This window comes from Panulirus ornatus, chromosome 59 (assembly GCF_036320965.1).
Source record: "Panulirus ornatus isolate Po-2019 chromosome 59, ASM3632096v1, whole genome shotgun sequence".
In the NCBI taxonomy this organism is placed as follows: domain Eukaryota; kingdom Metazoa; phylum Arthropoda; class Malacostraca; order Decapoda; family Palinuridae; genus Panulirus; species Panulirus ornatus.
The window spans coordinates 1419702-1440634 of record NC_092282.1 but is presented as its reverse complement, the minus strand read 5'-3'; the positions used below and the strand labels follow the sequence as shown (position 1 = coordinate 1440634).

The 20933-nt window shown below is 37.6% G+C and overlaps 1 protein-coding gene and 1 long non-coding RNA gene across 4 annotated transcripts in view; one reads left to right on the top strand and one right to left on the bottom strand.

The window, feature by feature from the left end:
* Window positions 1-1725, bottom strand: part of LOC139767291 (uncharacterized) — an 87392-nt gene extending 85667 nt beyond the window's left edge. The window contains exon 1 of the long non-coding RNA XR_011717032.1: window positions 123-1725. This is a non-coding gene — a long non-coding RNA (uncharacterized lncRNA). The remainder of the gene's footprint in view (window positions 1-122) is intronic.
* LOC139767290 (GATA-binding factor C-like) overlaps window positions 1-14525 on the top strand; it is a 188339-nt gene extending 173814 nt beyond the window's left edge. For 2 of the 3 annotated variants that reach the window (XM_071696490.1, XM_071696489.1), the window contains exons 5-7: window positions 1753-1849; window positions 7233-7394; window positions 10043-14525. In XM_071696490.1, coding sequence (XP_071552591.1) covers window positions 1753-1849; window positions 7233-7394; window positions 10043-10365 — 582 coding nt within the window. In that variant the 3' untranslated portion in view covers window positions 10366-14525. The remainder of the gene's footprint in view (window positions 1-1752; window positions 1850-7232; window positions 7395-10042) is intronic. The other variant, XM_071696491.1, reaches the window with a different exon arrangement.
* Window positions 14526-20933: the final 6408 nt, after the last annotated feature.

Genomic DNA, 20933 nt, shown 5'->3' with positions numbered 1-20933 from the left:
GCACAAGATGAAACGTAGTTGAAGAAGTCGCTAGTGAGCAACCAGTAGCCACATGTGGCCAGAGGACGAGGTCAGCACTACATTATATCTACAAAAGGCAAAGAACAAAAGATAAAACTCACCAAGAGTGACATTATGTAGTGGCGGGCGAGACGTGTGTTAGGGTATGGTTGGTTCTCCGTACGAGATAGTGAGAACACTCGTACCTAGCAGGCAACGGCAGGCCAACCCAGGACCTGTCGAGATAAATGTAATGAACAACCTCTACGTTTAAGTTCCCAGGTAAAATAATTATTGTGTAATAAATCTATGGAGTGGAAGACTTAAGTTGCATATACAACGAGCAAAATTATAGATATTAGTGATTAAATATCACATTATCAACAATTTCCATGTCTAGTCAATATTGCCTTGAGGAATTGCTTCTCACGTGTTTACTATTTTAGGTTCAAGTTTTTGAATCATTATTTGCTTAAACAGACACAAATAACCTCAAAGATGTCATGTGAGAAAGGCAGATGGATGGCTAGGAAAAGTAGAAATTTATTTGAATATTCTTTAATTCGATAAAAAAATCTTTTCCCATACACTGCATACACTATATTCATCATACATCCCATGCTCCATATATATCATATACCATACATATGTATGGTACTTTTCATACATTATACATACACCATGAATGTCGTACTCTGTACATGTCATACACACCATTCTTACCATACGCCAGACATGTCGTACATCCTATACATAACATATGTACACCGTTCATATCATAAACCATAGATGCCATACAACATATACCTCGTACACCATACATGTCATACACCGTATGTAACATACATCATATCTACAACCTACGATCTATTACACTCTGCTTAAACTTGCGTTCTTATTATCTCCTCTTATTAATTCAATACAGATGAATGTATACAGCTTAGGTAATCTCGCCCGCCAGGAACAAACATGTGAGCATACCACAGGAAGAGACGACATGTGAGCATATCACAGGAACAGACGACATGTGAGCATATCATGTGATGCGAGGTGGGTTGGTAGTGTCGACAGTAACAGCTTGAATGAACTGTGGAAGCAGCGCAGAGTGAGCGCGGAGGCTGATCAGAGGGCCAGGGAATGATCTGGCCGTGTGACAGGGATGAGCGAAGAGAGATGGATTGAAAGAAACTGTGTCAGTAGTGGCAGGTAAAGCATTATTATCAGTCACTATGCAAGAAAGATGACTGAGAGCAGCTGTAGGCAGAAACCTAGTGGCTCTTGAAATGTTAACAAATCATGTTGGATCAGTGTTCTCCAGAACCTGACCTAAGCATCAGGCATTGTGTTTCCTTAACCTTGGTATTAACGATATCGATAGGGGAATAATTCTGTGCAAAACCAGCATCGAAAATTTGACGATTTTATATCAAACTCCCTTGACTGATACCCTGAGTGATGTTTTCATTTTTCATATGGGAAGACAATCATACAGTGTTGCTTTATTCATGAAAATGGTCTTAGTAAAAGAGTTTACTGTCGACACAATCTTAAAAAGATGTTCCTCATACCAAGCCCATCTCAAAAGCATCCAGGTACAAAGAGAAAACATTACCGATCGAGGTCCCGCCACTTTCAACCGTGTTGTATATGTGATTCCCGGAGGTACTAGTGACGACAGTGTTAGTTTTGTCCAGCTGACTAGATATCATCAGACACTAGCTTTAGCTGATGGTCATGTTCTCTCTCTTTCAGGACGGGTTCTCCTTCCAGACCTCGGCCAGAAGAATGGGTCTCATGTGCTCCAATTGCGGTACCACCACTACCACACTCTGGCGACGTAACAATGAAGGTGCATCTCTCTCTCTCTCTCTCTCTCTCTCTCTCTCTCTCTCTCTCTCTCTCTCTCTCTCGGTTACAGGGTTCATTAAACCTTCAGTGTTATATCTAATACCCTGTTACCACTGACTGCTATTCTCCTGGATTTCCCTGCCTGGACAGTGCCACAAGTGGGAGGTACAGGGAAGGTACGGATCTATTTAACATCTAATCAGCTGTTGTTGTTGAAGATTCCAGTAATTGCAATTTGTGTTTCACTGGAAGAGTTTTTTACATTCGTGTTGCCCCGCCTTCATAACCTTCTATATATGTACCATGTCTTTAACACACCTGGTTCTTCCTACCAACACACCTGGCGTGGCAGGCTGCCACTAACCCTTCCTATCAGCACACTTGCCACGGAAGGCTGCCACTTGCTCCTGCCTCCCAGGAAAGTCTACACATGGTAAGGAGCAACCCAAACAACCTCTCGCACATTAGTTCCTGCTTGGAATTGTTTTCATATTATATTTTGCTGGGACGTGAGACAGACTGCAGACCCAACACTTGGAAGTTTGGTCTGGCCTCTTGGAATTATTTACATCATTTGTGGACTAGAATCTGAAGGCTCTCATAAGAGAGGTGTATGTAGGAACTGACGCTACCTGAAGAGTTAGGTTCATCCATCGTGTTATTGAAACCTCGTGACCTAAGTATAAACAACAGAGGTCCAAATCATTGCTTTATTTGTCTGTAATTGATTAAAAGTTCGAGTTTTGATTTATATCATACACAATTCTTGGAAGTAATCATAAAGGATACATTTATTACAATATTTGTAAAGGATATAGTTGCCGGAAATATTTATACAAGATACAGTTGGTGAAAGTGTATAGACAGGATACAACTGTGGGATGTGTTAGTAAATGATACTGTTGTGGGAAGTATTTCCCTTCAAACTTTGAAATTAGACACTGTAATGGTGGAATGAATACTTGCCTGTTGATGGGGTCAGATAATGATGAAATCCTGATGAGGACTAGTCACAAGATGTCAATATTGGACAATAAGGTCATGTGGCTCCCGGATGAAGACCTAAATGCAGCGTCTTCCTGGCATTTCTTGCGTCAATATTACACAAATTCCTGATTTCCGTCATTTTTCTTCGCATGCTATGTCACACATGCCAGTATAAGCGACGGATCGGTCATTTCGTTTACGCTCACATAAACAAGGAAGAAAGACCTTACATATTCACTAATGCGTTCCTCAGACTGGCAAGTCCACACCTGGATTAAATGCTACGACGAAGGCCGTGCAAGTGACTACAGTCCAGTTGTTCTCAAATAGAATAGATGTAAACAAAACAAGCGAGATTTTTATGATTATATATCAAAGTCAATGTAATAGATTTTATCTATATTTTTCGATAATATGTAAAATACTTTATCATTTCATATATATCAATAATTATTTAAAACTAATATATATTTTATTCAGATTAAAATTTGCACTCAGAAGTATAGATCTTGACAAAGACCTCGGATTAAAACTTCGGGAAAAACACAAACCATTTCGTATTGCTGGATGGGACGCGAAATTGACTTTTTTTTTTTCTAAACGGCGTAAAAATAAGATGACAAAAAGTGCTAGTGTGACAACGCCTCATGTCATGTTGGACCATTGCTGAAAGTAGTTTATGCTGAGCCACCTGGGGAAAAGAAGATCCAAACAGGTGGTGATGTTACGGTGGCCTGCAAGTTGGGGATGGAGTTATTACAGATCACGTGTGAAGGCCTAGTCACTAGGGGTTGGTTACCGAGACTTAAATCTTGACGAGTCACAGGAATGACTAAGGTCGCGACGGGTCATTATGGAGACCTAGGTTATGACAGGTCAATATGGAGACCTAGGTTATGACGGGTTAATATTGTGGACCTAAATCATGAAGGGTAGTTAACAGAGACCTAGGTCATGAGAGGTCTCAGAGTAGGGCAAAGGTACTGAAAGGTCATTCAGAAAACGTTAGATCGGGTGTCCTTGAGTATTAGGGTCGGCAGTGTACGTCGAAGACAGCGACACTACCTCTGGAGCCATAACAATGGAGGTGAATGTACAACTGTAAGGTAAGGAATTCCTCTCCCCAGGTTCAGATAAGGGTGGAAATAAAATCAAATTCGTTCTTTTCACTTCAATTCTTTTTTCACTTCTTTTCAAAAAAGGAAGTTATTTGGTCCTGACGTAATTGTGACTGTATAGGTTTCTTGGCATTCTCCTGATGACCCTGTGACATGGTTCATCTCAGCAGTACCTGCCGGTAACGCTACACTCACACACATCAGATCACTCATTACGAGGATACATGAGTGGACCATCTTCATTGGTCAGACTATGAGTGCAGGAGGGAGGAGGGGTTGACTGAACTCTTTCCGTTGCTAAGTTCATCATTGGAGTCAGTGTGCTTCATGAAAAAATTCACTTTCCCCACCACGATACTGTGAAGGTTTGATTGAGCATTTTTTTTTTCAATGCACTCATCACCAAAGTGGCCTAAATACGTGAAGGTTGTGATCTAGTCAACCCGTACACTTTATTCTTCCACTGTGGAAATATTGATGGTCTCTTAGCCTTTCACAATAACAGCTCTCATAAACACAGCTTATTCAAAGCAAGATTGTAGGTTGAAAGCAAGGTTGTAGGTTGACGTTAATACAATCAAGTGCTTTTGTTGAGCACATTCTTGAGTCTCACAACTCGACAGTCACATACGGTCTGGAAGTATTTAGAAAATCATGTAGATATTCGTGCTTTAAATAGAATACAAGAACTAACGACTGCAAAGAGCAACAGACGAGTGTTTGTGACGGGAAGAAAAAATCAGAAATGTAGATTAATGTGAGAAAGAGTAAAATCATAATTTAAACTTTGTATCTATGGAGGCGCAAAAAAATGTCGGGCATGAACTTGAGGCGAAGTTTATTGTTTATAAAGCCTATTTCTAAATGTAACTTCGGTGTTTCAGCTATAATTATTGGTCAATCATTCCAATTGTTAGTTATGAAGCGGGTAGCATTCCTGACCGTGACGTATTTACGGGAAGCCCAGGGTCGAACACTAATAGGTTCAGATCATGGTTACGGCAGTCGGTCCACAGTCAATCCAGCTGTTCGTCTATCCCTAGGGATTGGTCGATATATATATATATATATATATATATATATATATATATATATATATATATATATATATATATATATATATATGTATATATATTTCTATGAGTCCACGGGGAAAATGAAACACGATAACTTCCCAAGAGCATTTTCGCGTAATAATCACATCAGGGGAAACAAGAGAGAAATATAAGTCAGTTGATATATATCGAAGAGACGAAGCTAGGACGCTATTTGGTAAACATGCGATTGTTCAAATGGAATATCTTGATCACGCGCAAAATTGTGATCCTTTCCAACATTATATATATATATATATATATATATATATATATATATATATATAGCGTCAGTGGAATGGCTTTGATTAGGGCCTCAGTTGCCCTGCCGTCTCATCTAAAATACAAATATAAATTCTGTTGAAAATAATATACTTGGTCTTATTCGAAATAAAACGGTTAGCTACAAATGTGTATCCACTACTTGTGAAAAGATACTGATCATAGTTAAAGGCTTCTTCATCTTAGATATCAACCTAGAATATTGTACATTCTTCCAAGGGCCGGCTGGTAGCAAATTATTGTGAAGTACATTAAACGCTTAAATGTTCGTGGAAGATGATTTATTGATACAGGCTACACAGCAGGTTCCAAGTTCGTCTGTTATTTCTGTTCTCTGCTGCGATGTTAAGTTATAGTTTCTGTTTTTTGGAGAATCAGAAGTTAAATCTATGAATAGTTTGAGGCGGGTAAGGTAACCCTGCTTGTGGCACGAGCGGTTCGCAGACTCGAGTTCGGACGGTGACCTCATATAAACGGTGTTTGGATAAGGAACTCCTGACACACCAATACTTCCGTCGCGAGGCCAACTCAGCTTCTGTGGCCAATTAGACACCCTATAACCTTAGCTCTGCCTCGTCGCCGACAACTCTCCTTAACATACAGACAAGAAGACAGACTGTCAGCAGACAAATCAACAAAAATATGGGCATTAAAAAAAAAAAAACAACTTTGCATGTACGTATAGAATAAGCAGGTCACCAGCTGTTTCAGCTACACCACCATTCACGTACAATGACTGGACAGCCGCAGTAGTGGCTCTTATGTATGGTGCAATAGGAGGCCTGGAGCTCATGGTACCTGGGAGGCTAACATAACTTCAATTATGTTTGCGCAATGTGTATTTTTCCTTACCTAAAATTGGTTCTTGTATTAATTATATAAAGAAAAGTTTTAACATGTGAAACTGGTTCGTCATATCAAAATTCAACAGCGTCCACGGGGAATAACTGAACTGCATAAAATCTCATACTGACATCAACCGCAACCATTCACTCAGGATCCCATTTTTTTCCCCCAAGGGTTCCAATTTCATTAACTCTACGGACTCGATAACTCATACTTCGATGGTCTACCTCAAGTGCAGTTTACTATTTTTAATTACTTCATTGTACAGTTTACACTTCTTGTACCCTATCTCTTTAACGTTAAGAAAGTTTTTAGACATTTGTAAACTGCTGGTATTGAGTTTTATTGCTTAGATTATTCCAATCACCCAACACTTACACTAAAACAGCATTTCTTCTCGCTCTATACAACAGCCTTCTTGACAAGGTAACTAGTTACTCTGTCCTTGTTTACTTGTCATTACCTATTTACATGTTACGGGGAGGGGGTGGGGTCATCACTATTCGCATTTCACTTCATGACCACTGTTTCTTTCTTTCATATTATTTTATGAAGAAATGTACTATATTGACACCAAAGTTTTTTAGAAACGTGAAGATTGTGATCAAGTCTCCCCATACTCTTCATTCTTCCATGGTGGAAATACTGATATCTTTCACTGTAACAGTTCTCTTACATACATGCTTAAATCAAAACCTAACAGAATTTAATGGTCTAAACGTTTGCACCCCAGAACCATTCACCATGAAAAATATGATGAATAATGGGACTTTAAAGAAAATTTGTAATGTAATGAAAAAGGCAAACAATATAGAAATACCAGTATATTAAATGCATTTACTTCAAAGCTTACTTACAGAACTTCATGGTCCCAAAATAACATTTGTACCCCTGAATCTTATTTGGCATTAAAAACATGAACTACAGTGTGTGCTGGTGAGTTAGATGGTTGATAGAATGATGGAATTTGAAAATGATTGTATCTTATGTTGCTGTGGTTGAAGGTACAGTTCTGCATGCAGCAATGGCACCATTAAAATGATCTCTTCTTCTGCAGGTGAGCCAGTGTGCAATGCATGTGGTCTTTATTATAAGCTTCATGGCATTAACCGACCTCTCCAGATGCGGAAGGACTCCATTCAGAGCCGCAAACGAAAGCCCAAGAACAAGAAAACAGAGGAGGGTACTGAAGAGAAAGACAAGGACAAGAAGACTCCAGGTGAGGAGAAAGGGAAGGGCACAGCTGAAGGGTAAAAGAGAAACCTATGTTGGGAAGAGGAGCCAAGATGAAGAATTGGGAAGAAGTTAAGTGAAGGCTTTATGGTTTAATCAGTGTTACAAGGTGAAATAAGGATTATCATGCAACAAAATCTTGTAAACAAATAACAAAATTATTCAGATTCTGTTTAAACTTCACTTATAAGTCATTTTTTGATATATATTTTTCTGTTATTAGCTCCTATAAAATCAAACTCCCAATCCTCAGATCCATGGATATTTTCATATAAATGAGCTGGATATACTGACCTGTATGGTATTCACATAGCAGAAGATAGTTAAAAATATTTCTAGAAATTGACTGAAATAACAATAAAAGTATGAGATGAACTTCTTCGCTGCAAAAAGAGAACAGAGGACTCTGAACTGCTGTTTATAATAATAATATTATTAATAATGATAATAATAATAATAATAATAATAATAATAATAATAATGTGGGAAAATCTGTGTTTAGGCATACTAAGGGAACCGTAAAGGTATGTAATGGTAGTGTAATTTTGTTCTTTGAATGTTGTTAAAAAAGAAATCTTTTAGAAGAAAGATATGCTGAAACTGAAATACTGCTTTCAGCCCTTGCAAAGTTGAGTACTTTTGCTACTAATAATGATAATATTGCTAACATGCTTTTGTCTTGAAAATTTGGTACAGATTATATTTTCATCCAAAATATACATTTCTCCAAATCCACTCAGAAGTGAATTTGCTGACACTTGCTATGCAGGTCCCATGGCATATATCTATAGGGATCAACATATAAATGTAAAACATTTTCATTTATTAGGTATCCTTACTTTACTATACCACTTGCTCTGGACAGTAAATCAAGGTGGAAGAGGCAGTTGGGTATAGAAGCTAGAGTAATTGTTTTTAACTCAATATTCTCAAAACAGTATCCAAACGTTGTATTGATGATGAGCCAAGTGTACAAAACATCCTTTTGGAATACTTGACAAAAATGCAAGACCTTTTGTACTAGCTTGCATACGACTTATTAATAATGTGGTATTATTACTATATGAATGTGAAATCTCTAGATGAATGTTTTATTACTATCTAGTCTGTGAAAATGCACAAATTTCATGAGCAGTAAAGAATTATTATCATTAAGCTGATATTTATGGATTTCAGTGGCTATTACATGTTACATCGACTCACTAAAATTTTCAGATGTTAATGATTCACCTATGCAGGTTTCAGTGGCTTATATATGCATGTAACAGTAGCTAGCATATGTTCCTTCTGGAGGCTGGAAAACACATGGTTCTAGTGCTCAACACACTCAAGTTTCATGGGTGGTGTATGGACACTAGAGTTGTTAAAATATGCAGGTTCTGACCGATAGTATACATAGGTTCTAGTGATTATAATATATGGGTTCCAGTACCTAGTGTACACAAATTCCAGTTGCCAGTATGCACATACCTCAGTTACAAATGTATACACATTCCAATGATTTGCATACGTAGCTTCCAGTGGCTGTTTAACTCCCAGTAACTGAAACGTACAGCATTTAGTAGTTGGTATAAGCAAGTTCCACAGGCTGGTGTATCAAGGTAATGTTTGGTAGTACAGACTAGTTTCAGTGTCTAGTATATACATATTCCAATGGGAAATGCATAAAAATTCCAGTGGGTGGTATATACACACTCCAGTAGCCAATGTAAAAAGATTTTCATTGACCAGTGTATATGAGTTCCAGTGGCTGGTACATGGGAGTTTCAGTGACCATTATCTGTGACCTGCATTAAAAAGAGGTTCCAGCAGTTGGTACAAACAACATACAGTCTTCTATTTGTAAAGAAGTTTCAGGGGCTAGTACATCAGGTTCCATTAGCATTTACAATAAGAGGATGTTGAATAACTCACTGTATACGTAAAGACTTCATTGATCACAATATAGAGTGCCTATAATATGGTTTGGTAAATAAATAAAGTAACTAACTTGTGTACATAATAGCAGGTGTTTAGCATGACTAAATGACAGTGGAGAGTATACCAGTGGCAGGTATACTAGAAGGTGATAAACAAGATGACCAGTATCATAACAAAATGGTTCCAGGTGATACATAATGCAACTGACCTGGTACTCCCCTCCAAACATGCAGAAAAAGACCCAGTTGTATCTTGGTCATTCTGTAATTCCCCTGATGTACAAAAATTCAGGTTATTTAGTTGTTACTCCCTGATGTACATGAAAGACCACATCCCTTAGAAATTCTATATGTATAATTTTGAGGGGTAACATAAAGCTCACAAAGTGGGATGGAAAACTCAACAACTAACAACTCTCTTTTTAACCTGATCTACAGCTTGTTAATAATCTTAGCACTTTTCTCGCTCTGATCTAGAAATTACTTGGATCTTGATACTGTTATTTAAGAGACCTGATGCATAGGACTTTCTCCCTTTTAAAACCCACATTACTTACAATTCAACTTTCTTACAAATTGAACACAATAGTACTTTGGCTAAAATATTGTTTCTCAGTTGAATCCAACATCAATTTTGCCCTTACTATCCTTGAAAACTTAATTAGGCCCAAGGCACCTGATTCATCATGTAATGGGTACTAATTATTTTTTCCAGAAGAAAAGCCAATGAAGGAGCCAGAGCGACGCCCCACAGACCCAGCTGCCCCTGTGGCCCCCAAACCTCCCCAACAGCAGCAGCCCCAACCCCCCCAGCCTCAGCCACAACCCAACCAATCAACAGCCATCCCAAGCACCAGCAGCCAATCAAGTGTTAAGATCAAGCAAGAAAGCCACTCGTCTTTCACCACGCTCCCCAGCCCCCCATCTGGTCTTGTAACTCCACCTATCACGCCGAGCCTAAACTGCACCACCACCAATGGTATGTTTGGCACCTACACGTCAGGCACCACTAATTTTGCGAAGTTAATGATAAGCTAGAAAAGTGTATTCTACAAATGGAAGAGAAGCTGAACTGAAAGGGGGAAAAAAGTGTAAGCTCCATTCATGGTGGCTACTTGTGTCAGTTGTTTGTGTTGTGCTGTCATTACCAAACACTGGCCATTCCAACTGAGATTCCCATCTGCACTCAGACTGTGGCTACTTACTTGCTTCTGAGTGGCTCTTGACCTATAGTCAAACTGTATATATTTTTCTTCAAAGTCCAGTTTAAGCGTACTTTGGCTGAATATGCAAAATATGCATTTTTTTCTTACTACGCTTTTATAGCAGATCCTTACAGGATCTGACTGTGGGTATCTACCCAGTGAGTCTTGGCCACAGTCTTATAGTTGGTATGAGTGTTGGTGATGGAAGGTAGCATTGATGTGATTGTCAATATTGCTGGATGGTGGTCCTGGCATCCCAGTAGACTACAAGATGAGACTCCAGCATGCCAGTCAGACAGACATTTGACACAACCAGAATGAAAATACCTGGTTAACCCATAATAATAACAGAGATCTGTATTAAGTTCATAATTTAGTATGCAAATCCAGTGTATCAAGTAATATGAAAGGATGTCAGAATTCATGTAGATATTAGATGGAATTAAGATATGAGAGATCTGCTTGTCCTGTGTACCATAACACTTAGCACTAAACTGATGGAAGTCAGTGTTTTGGGTTAAATGATTACTATATACCAGAGTTAAGTTTATTAGCATGCCCCTGAAATACTACAAGGAAAATACTATGTTATTTTTAAGTTTGACATAAAGGACATTTTAGGTGAAGAGCCATGAATGTTGGAAAGACTATTGTTTTTGTAAGTATCTTTTTACATCTACTTTGTCAATACCTTCATGCTGCATGCGTCATCTTGTTTACAGAAACAAATCCACTGGTTGTAGTAATGTTTTGGTCATTCTTTATAAAAAGAAATTTTAAAATCTCCATTCCTTAAACTGTATCTTCTCAGGTTTCAAACTTTGTATGTTCTCAGATGAACTGGATTTAGCATAAGGGTGTTTAGGAACAGTGAACAGAGGAAGTGAAGCTTTCATTGCAAACACAACACATGACTTCATCATCCATTCCTCTGTTTACATTCTTTAAGCAGGAAGTCAGCCATGGGGCTGAAGAAAGATCTGCCAACCAGAGACATATTCATGCTGGGAATCTAAATCATAGTGGGAATCTACTCCAGTTCACTTTTAGTGTAAATCAACTGAAACATTAATGAATTGGTGCTGGTCTGTAAGGAAGGTACAGATCTTGAACAGAATTTTTCAAGTGATCAGGGGTAATCAGACTTCCCAACTCTGGGCTTTCATTATTTTTTACAATGTATAACCTTAATTGTAATATGTTACAAGAGGGAATTCTTAGAAAAATTGGAGAAAAAAAATGGAATGCACTTAAAGTTTTGATTATATGTCTCTTTTGCTGATCTTGAGTAATCAATTTATCATACAGAATTTCTGATAAGAAATCTGAGCTGAAGAGATTCTGATACTCTATAAGGAATTATAATGCAGTCATGGTGACTTGTAACTAATCACATGAGGTATCTACCATACTTCATGTATCATAAAGGGCAAAGGAACTAATAAACTTTGATACAGATTGTAATATAATGTTACGAGTGAATATTTGATTTAAATTAATATTCATGTGTTCATTTCTCCTCTGCTTATTTATTTCCTCTTTTAAAACTTTCTTATATGGAAAGTTTTTCAATAAGAGACTGAAGGATGGCACAAAAGTATTGTTAAGTAAGGCTTTGTCACGCTTTCCTAAAAGTAGTTGTTTTACACTAATACATTCTTGACAAGAGACATATTGGTGTTCTGATATATGCATGTGTGTGTCATTTATTTTTTGATGGTCCTTCAGTGCCAGTGCTAGCAGGGTTTTGTCTGTAAAGTCTGACCATCAAAATCCGTGGTGAGAATTTCCAGCCTCCTTCAGACATCATGAAAAAGTAGACAGCAATTTATTCACTTGTCTAACATTCTTAAAGCATAGATACCATTATGAGAGGCTCCACAACATGTTTGTGAAGCCAGGTTAGCCAAACTCTCCATGTAAAACACTCCTATGACACTGTTGGTGGCAGCAGGTAATATGATTTCAGAGTTATGATATAATAAAAAGTGCATTATTATAAATCTTATAAATGACCAATTCAGGAGTAAATATCATAATGAATTACTTGTCTTTTGAGGAATGAAGTTATAAGTACAACACCTCACTCCCTGCTGTTAGGACTGAAGCTTAGGTCACTAGTTAGAGGCCAAGAGTAAATGTACTGTGATTAGAGAATGTCTAGGATGATAATGAAAGCACATATTACCTTAGTTCAAAGAAGGAAAGGATACATTCAAGAAAAATTAGATATAAACAATTACACAACCTGTGAGAGTTCTTGAGCAAACCTCTTGAAATTTTACTATAAATGAAACCATTCAAATTTTCAAGATTTTTTCCTGTTTGGTCTCACAATCAACAAGATCAACAGTCTCGTACTGATGAATCTAGTGTGCTTTAATGAGTATATATTTTATGTATGTAGCTAAATGGTATAAGGTGCAGCTATCAATCAGTTTAGCTAAAAGAAATGGCAGCTTAAATTATCTTTGGAAAATCTGAATAAGAATTTTTGGGTTAACAGGAAACAATAGATCTATTATGTTTATATCAGACTATTTATGTCTGTGGTAGAGTTATGTCTTAGAATGAAAAACTTTCTTTGGTGAAAATAATAGTCTCACATTTACAGTGAATTCAGCCTGTATATCTAAGCAAAGGACAGCAAAAGTGAGATCATGATCTTTTCTACATGAAGTTTCCATTTGATTTTACAACTACATTTGTGCATTTTCATTTTTCAGAAATTTTCAATCAAAGTATATGGATTTGCTCTTAATACAGCAAATTGGAAGATCATTAGGCAGGAACTGCATTGTTAAAAAAAAAAAAGTTGAAAATTTAGTTCCCTAATCATGAGACAAATAGCAAATTTGAGCAAATACACTGAGTGTTTTGCCTTGTGACTCCAGCAAAGATTTCCATCTAGATATATTCTGTGATATTACAGGAATGTTGATAAGAATAATACATAACCCTGTGCTTGCTGAAGCATTTGTGTATACGAGTACAAGATGGCATATATATATATATATATATATATATATATATATATATATATATATATATATATATATATATATATATCTCGTACCTGATCGATGTTTCCCAATTTGGCGCTAGGTACAGACGAAGAAAAGCTGCATCCGCACACATCCATTCTCTAGCTGTCATATATATATAAATATATATATATATATATATATATATATATATATATATATATATATATATATATATATATATATATATTCTCCTCTAATATGCAGATAATAATGTTTTTCTATTTTTTGTGGTGTAGGTAAAAGCTTATTATGCAAATGAACGTGTGAAAGTTTTAAACCATGTGACTTTTTGAGGTTAGACATAGGGTCTCTAGTTGCTAAATGGTTCCTACATCATTTTGATTCAGAGGTCTTGGCCTACTGTCAAGCAGAATTCATGGTAATAATGAAATACAGCAATCAGTCTTTGAGGTAATCAATCAGCATATACTGATATGATTGTCACATAAAGACCCAGTTGATGACTGGGCCAATTAGCATTTAGAACTCATAAAAGTGACGTAGCATTAAGCAATGACTGTTATGAAATATGCCAACAGATAGCAGATTAACCAATTGGCATGAAGGATCTCACATGTATATCCTGTATGACTGGTCACTGTTCAAGCCATAATGTATACATAATGAGTAAGTGTTGATGTTGAGATGTACATGGACTATGTACAGACGCACATACACTGTGTAATGTCCAGACCTTCACACACTTTGTAATGATGTATTGCAAAGTTTGTATAATACTTATTCTATTTCTAAATAGCTTAGTTAACTAGAATTTTTTGTGAATTTTAATTTGATGAAAAAATACTGATTTATATATGATTATGTATAATTGCCTCATAGTATGTATAATTGCCTCATAGTAATTAATTAAAAGCCTTAGTTCCATCATGTAAAGCTTTAGAGCTTCTGAATGGAAAACTTAAAATAAATCTGTTCAGGGCAGAAATATGCTTTATTTGCATCCCTATGATTTATGGTTCTATAACTTTTTACTTGCATTAACCAGATTGGTTCTTTAAACCAACTACCCCTATAATGCCACCTTGAAACCCACACTCACATGAACTTACATTCAGTGGGAATCGATGCTGGAGCAACAACTCTCCCCTACCCTGTCAATAGCGGTGCAACAACTCCCCCCTACCCTGTCAACAGTGGTGTTCCTCAGGGTTCTCTCCTAACATCTACGTATTCTATTTCACAAAATCTGCTTCCCAAAACCTAGGGATGCTGCATGGGTGCCATAATGTATTACATTGCTCTTCATTATTTCTTCAAGCCCCTTCATACATTCAAACAGCATAATCATATCTATTCATTACTCTTCTAAGGTAAGAAGGTTTAGTTTTTTAAGTCTTTCCTTTCTATTTGCCTTTAGATAATATTTATTTATTTTATTTTGCTTTGTCGCTGTCTCCCGTGTTAGCGAGGTAGCACAAGGAAACAGACGAAAGAATGGCCCAACCCACCCACATACACGTGTATACATACACGTCCACACACGCAAATATACATACCTATACATTTCAACATATACATATATAAACACACACAGACATATACATATATATACATGTACATAATTCATACTGTCTGCCTCTATTCATTCCCATCGCCACCCTGCCACACATGAAATAATAACCCCCTCTCCCCTCATGTGCGCGAGGTAGCGCTAGGAAATGACAACAAAGGCCACAGTCCTTCACACTCAGTCTCTAGCTGTCATGTATTAATGCACTGAAACCACAGCTCACTTTCCACATCCAGGCCCCACAGAACTTTCCATGGTTTACCCCAGACGCTTCACATGCCCTGGTTCAATCCACTGACAGCACGTCAATAGATAATGTCTTCATTTATATGCGTAGAGGCTACTTTCATATTCGCCAATAATCTGTACATACTTCTGATCTTCTTCCTAACGTGGAACAACCAAAATTCATAACTAAGTCCAAATTATTCTCCACTTAATTTAGAATCTGATCTTCCCTCTTACACCTATATTTGGGTCCTCTACCACTTTCTTCCAAATCTATCGTATGGAAAGCATTTCCATTCTTCTTTCCTGTGTTCATTCATTTATTTCTCTTACATCTTGAAGTTTTGCACTCGATTCTTTGCTTTTAAGTGGCCTCATAATTATTGCATCATCTACAGATAGTAGAGAGCTGCCTGAAGTCACAATGTCAAATATGTCATTTACATATATCGCAATTTTGCATGCCTCTTCAGCACATGAAATTTCATCAGATCCATGATCCTTGTATGGGTCAACTCCTTTTAGCATTCAGTTAACATTTTTCTAGATTTCTAAACATTTTCCAAAATATCCCCCCATTCCACCTCACTGGTGTTGGAGCTATGGTGTCTTCCACTTTCAAAAATAATTATGAACTTGGTTATTCAGTTCCTAATATATCCTCCTCAATTTTTCCTCAGAATTTTGTATGCTTATTAGCAGCTCCTTAACTGACAAGTGACTGCTGAAAAGTTTTCGATTTTGAGCAGCCTTGTCCACAATATTCTTTTCAAAGTTTCTTTGTTCTTCTTCTCTTATCCTGCTATACTCATTCTGTGCTCTCTTGTATCCTGCTATTGCTTGCTGGCTAAAGTTTCATCTATATCGTTACCAGTGCCTGTCCATGCATTCACAGATTTGTACAGTAAGAGAAGGGAGTTTTCCATTCGTGGGGCCGTTGAGGACTTTCTAATACTATAAACCTCTTGAATTGATGTGTACTGTCTGCATTAACCATGCCCCTAATCATTCCAATAATCTTCCACTCGCATACTATAAAAGAATTTCTTTACATACTTTACTTTTTTTTACTAAATCTCTTGAAGTCCTGTCCACTGTACACCTCTTGAAGTCCTATCCACTGTCCACTTCTGGTGTGTGTGTGTGTGTGTGTGTGTGTGTGTGTGTGTGTGTGTGTGTGTAGCATTCTAAACATGGTTTTATAGCAACTTAATTTACCTAGAAATCAATTTCAGTCACAACCTAAATCCATAATATTATCCTTTTTTAATCATCAGCAAGTCAAGTCACTCCCCACATACACTGTGCATCGTAAGGATCAAGAATATGACCACTGGGTTAAAGAATAAAAGATATGATTTCAAGTTGCTATTGAAAAATATGACTAAAGGTTGTATTTTTGGTATTATTTTTAATAAGTGACTTAGGAGATCCGATGATCAGGGGTCAATCTACCTGTACAGACAGGTACAGTTGACTTCTGCAGATTATCAAATTGTGTCTGTCAGAGAAGGGAAGAAGGATTTATGGAGTAGATACATTGGGCCAATATTACAAGATCAGTGAATAAGATGTCCTAGAATTCCAACAACTTGGCCTATGCAACCAAAGAATGATCCATCATAAAACATGAGTCAGTATCAGGAGAACCTAACAACAAAAGAGGTTATCTTACAATGATGACACTCGTTTCTTTTGAAGTTAATGCAGAAAACAAATACATGTTTAAAGGCAGACTAGAGTTTTATGTGCAGATCTGTGAGAGAAAGTGAAAACATAGAAAGGTAAGCAGGATCTAACTTGTTTTATGTATATGTTGATGCTTTGATGGATATCATGTCAGAACTGTGGATGTGGGAGCCATTCATTTCATCAGTTCTGAAATAATAAACAACGTATTGCAATCCTTTGTTTTAAAATTTGACAAAAGAATTAGATTTAGTTGTAAAATTTTTACCCTAGCAGGGGATGAAGAGTACAGTACATGGCCAGCGAAAGGAAGGTAGATGCAAATAATATAACGTGTACCGGGTACAGTACTTAGATATCGGAGAGGATGAGTCAGCGCCAGAGGGTCTTCTTCCCATTAGAAAAGATGGAACTATAAATAGCAGTGGTATATTAAAAAAAAGTTAAAAGACTGTCAAGAATCCTCCAAAGTTCATATTTGCTTCTTACTGAATACGACATGCTTCTAGTCAACCCATTCATCTGCACAGGCAGAATACTAAAGACTTCACATAAATAAGGATAAGAAAATGGAATAAGAGAATCACCTAGAAAAATTACAGGTAATGCTGATGAGGTTACATAAAATGTTCAGATTAAGGAAAGTTGTTAGCATTATACCTAATGATGTAATTTACGAGGGAAATCTTTGTGGGTTATTACAGTAAAATTTCGGAGCTTTTTCACTATCAAACAAAGCTTCCAATGTGATATTCTTTGTTGCTGCTATATAATACATCAACGCACCTACCTACACATAGCTTCAAATATTCTAGAAAGACTCGGAAAACTGATCCAAGTCAATAAAGTCTGTAGAATTCGCTACTTTTTGTGTTGGTCACTCGTCATATTCTGAGGTGTGGGACGGTAGAAGAGTACAGGGAACGAAAAGATATTACTTTAATACCTACCCCACCTCTCCTTATTTTTTTCTAATTTTGTTCATTAGAATATTAATGGAGGTTTCTCACCTTTAGTCATTATCCTACGCAATGGGAACCATTAATACTGTCATTATAAGGTTTGGTGGAGGTTATCATTTACTGGTGGATCGTCTCTGTTCCACTGTCTACTAGATTCTCGTCGCCATGGCATACACTGTAAGAATGGATGGCAGAGCTTGGTTACTTGGTGCATCATCTGCATATCATCTGCAATGTGTATGGATATTTTTAACACTATCTATTCATCTACCTATGTGTGTGTGTGTGTGTGTGTGTGTGTGTGCGTAAAGACCAACAAGTAGCCTCCACCTTTAACAGGAAAACTGACTTATGCAACTACATTCCTGCAAGGGCTTAATGATAAAACAAGTTGCACTACACTTGTTTGTTGTACAACTACAAAATTTCTACTATATACACTCGCTACATCACATGTGTTAGCGGTCACACATTCACTGCTCTCACACCTCATTACAAGAAATGTATACTACCACCGACCAATACTAAGTGTGCATGCTTAAGTCACAACTGTGAAGTTATTTCTGTGAGAATATCAGTCTACAACAGCTCCTGCAACAAATAGTTACATATTTTACAAGACCACATAAAAGCGGGGACTTAAATTCATTACTACTTACTATGCTACTACTCCTGTTAGCAATCACTGCTAAGATCATCATATTGGCAAATCCATTCAATAATTATCCCTATTCCTTCTGGGCATCAGATATCCTTCAGTTGACCACAGATGTTCTGCTTCCAGGCTTTTGCTTGTTGATGAGCTATACGACTTGGGGTGCCAATGGTTTCCTCCATTTGGCCTAAACATAAAAGAGTCCAATTAAAATTAAGATGAAACCCTTAAAGACTGTGATCCCTGCTAACGTCATGATGATCTACACTTTTATTTATTTATTTATTTTGCTTTATTGCTGTCTCCTGCGTTAGCGCAAGGAAACAGACGAAAGAATGGCCCAACCCACCCACATACACATGTATGTATATACACATCCACACACGCAAATATACATACCTATACATCTCAACGTATACATATATAGATACACACACAAACATATACATATATACACATGTAAATAATTCATACTGTCTGCCTTTATTCATTGCCATCGCCACCTCACCACACATGAAATAACAACCCCCTCCCCCCTCATGTGTGTGAGGTAGCGCTACGAAAAGACAACAAAGGCCACATTTGTTCACACTCAGTCTCTAGCTGTCATGTCATAATGCACCGAAACCACAGCTCCCTTTCCACATCCAGGCCCCACAGAACTTTCCATGGTTTACCCCAGATGCTTCACATGCCCTGGTTCAATCCATTGACAGCACATCGACCCCAGTATACCACATCGTTCCAATTCACTATATTCCTTGCATGCCTTTCACCCTCCTGCATATTCAGGCCCCGATCACTCAAAATCCTTTTCACTCCATCTTTCCACCTCCAGTTTGGTCTCCCACTTCTCGTTCCCTCCACCTCTGACACATATATCCTCTTTGTCAATCTTTCCTCACTCATTCTCTCCATGTGACCAAACCATTTCAAAACACCCTCTTCTGCTCTCTCAACCACACTCTTTTTATTACCACACATCTCTCTTACCCTATTATTACTTACTCGATCAAACCACCTCACGCCACATATTGTCCTCAAACATCTCATTTCCAGCACATCCACCCTTCTCTGCACAACTCTATCCATAGCCCATGCCTTGCAACCATACAACATTGTTGGAACCACTATTCCTTCAAACATACCCATTTTTGCTTTCCGAGATAATGTTCTCGACTTCCACACATTCTTCAAGGCTCCCAGAATTTTCACCCCCTCCCCCACCCTATGATTCACTTCCGCTTCCATGGTTCCATCCGCTGCCAAATCCACTCCCAGATATCTAAAACACTTCACTTCCTCCAGTTTTTCTCCATTCAAACTTACCTCCCAGTTGACTTGACCCTCAACCCTACTGTACCTAATAACCTTGCTCTTATTTACATTTACTCTTAACTCTCTTCTTTCACACACTTTACCAAACTCAGCCATCAGCTTCTGCAGTTTCTCACATGAATCAGCCACCAGTGCTGTATCATCAGCGAACAACAACTGACTCACTTCCCAAGCTCTCTCATCCACAACAGACTGCATACTTGCCCCTCTTTCCAAAACTCTTGCATTCACCTCCCTAACAACCCTATCCATAAACAAATTAAACAACCATGGAGACATCACACACCCCTGCCGCAATCCTACATTCACTGAAAGCCAATTACTTTCCTCTCTTCCTACACGTACACATGCCTTACATCCTCGATAAAACCTTTTCACTGCTTCTAACAACTTGCCTCCCACACCATATATTCTTAATACCTTTCACAGAGCATCTCTATTAACTCTATCATATGCCTTCTCCAGATCCATAAATGCTACATACAAATCCATTTGCTTTTCTAAGTATTTCTCACATACATTCTTCAAAGCAAACACCTGGTCCACACATCCTCTACCACTTCTGAAACCACACTGCTTTTCCCCAGTCTGATGCTCTGTACATGCCTTCACCCTCTCAAACAATACCCTCCCATATCATTTCCCAGGAATACTCAACAAACTTATACCTCTGTAATTTGAGCACTCACCTTTGTCCCCTTTGCCTTTGTACAATGGCACTATGCAAGCATTCCACCAATCCTCAGGCACCTCACCATGAATCATACATACAATTATTATCATATATACTACTTATTATCATATAATATTCAACATTTTCCCCATGATTCAGACAGCAACACTTACAGCAATACTTCTTATGATGTTAAACCAGGCATTTGCTTATGCCAAGTCACCACCCTGACGGAGTATTCCCTGATGGTTAATACTTAATATCTTTAAAGTGTTTGT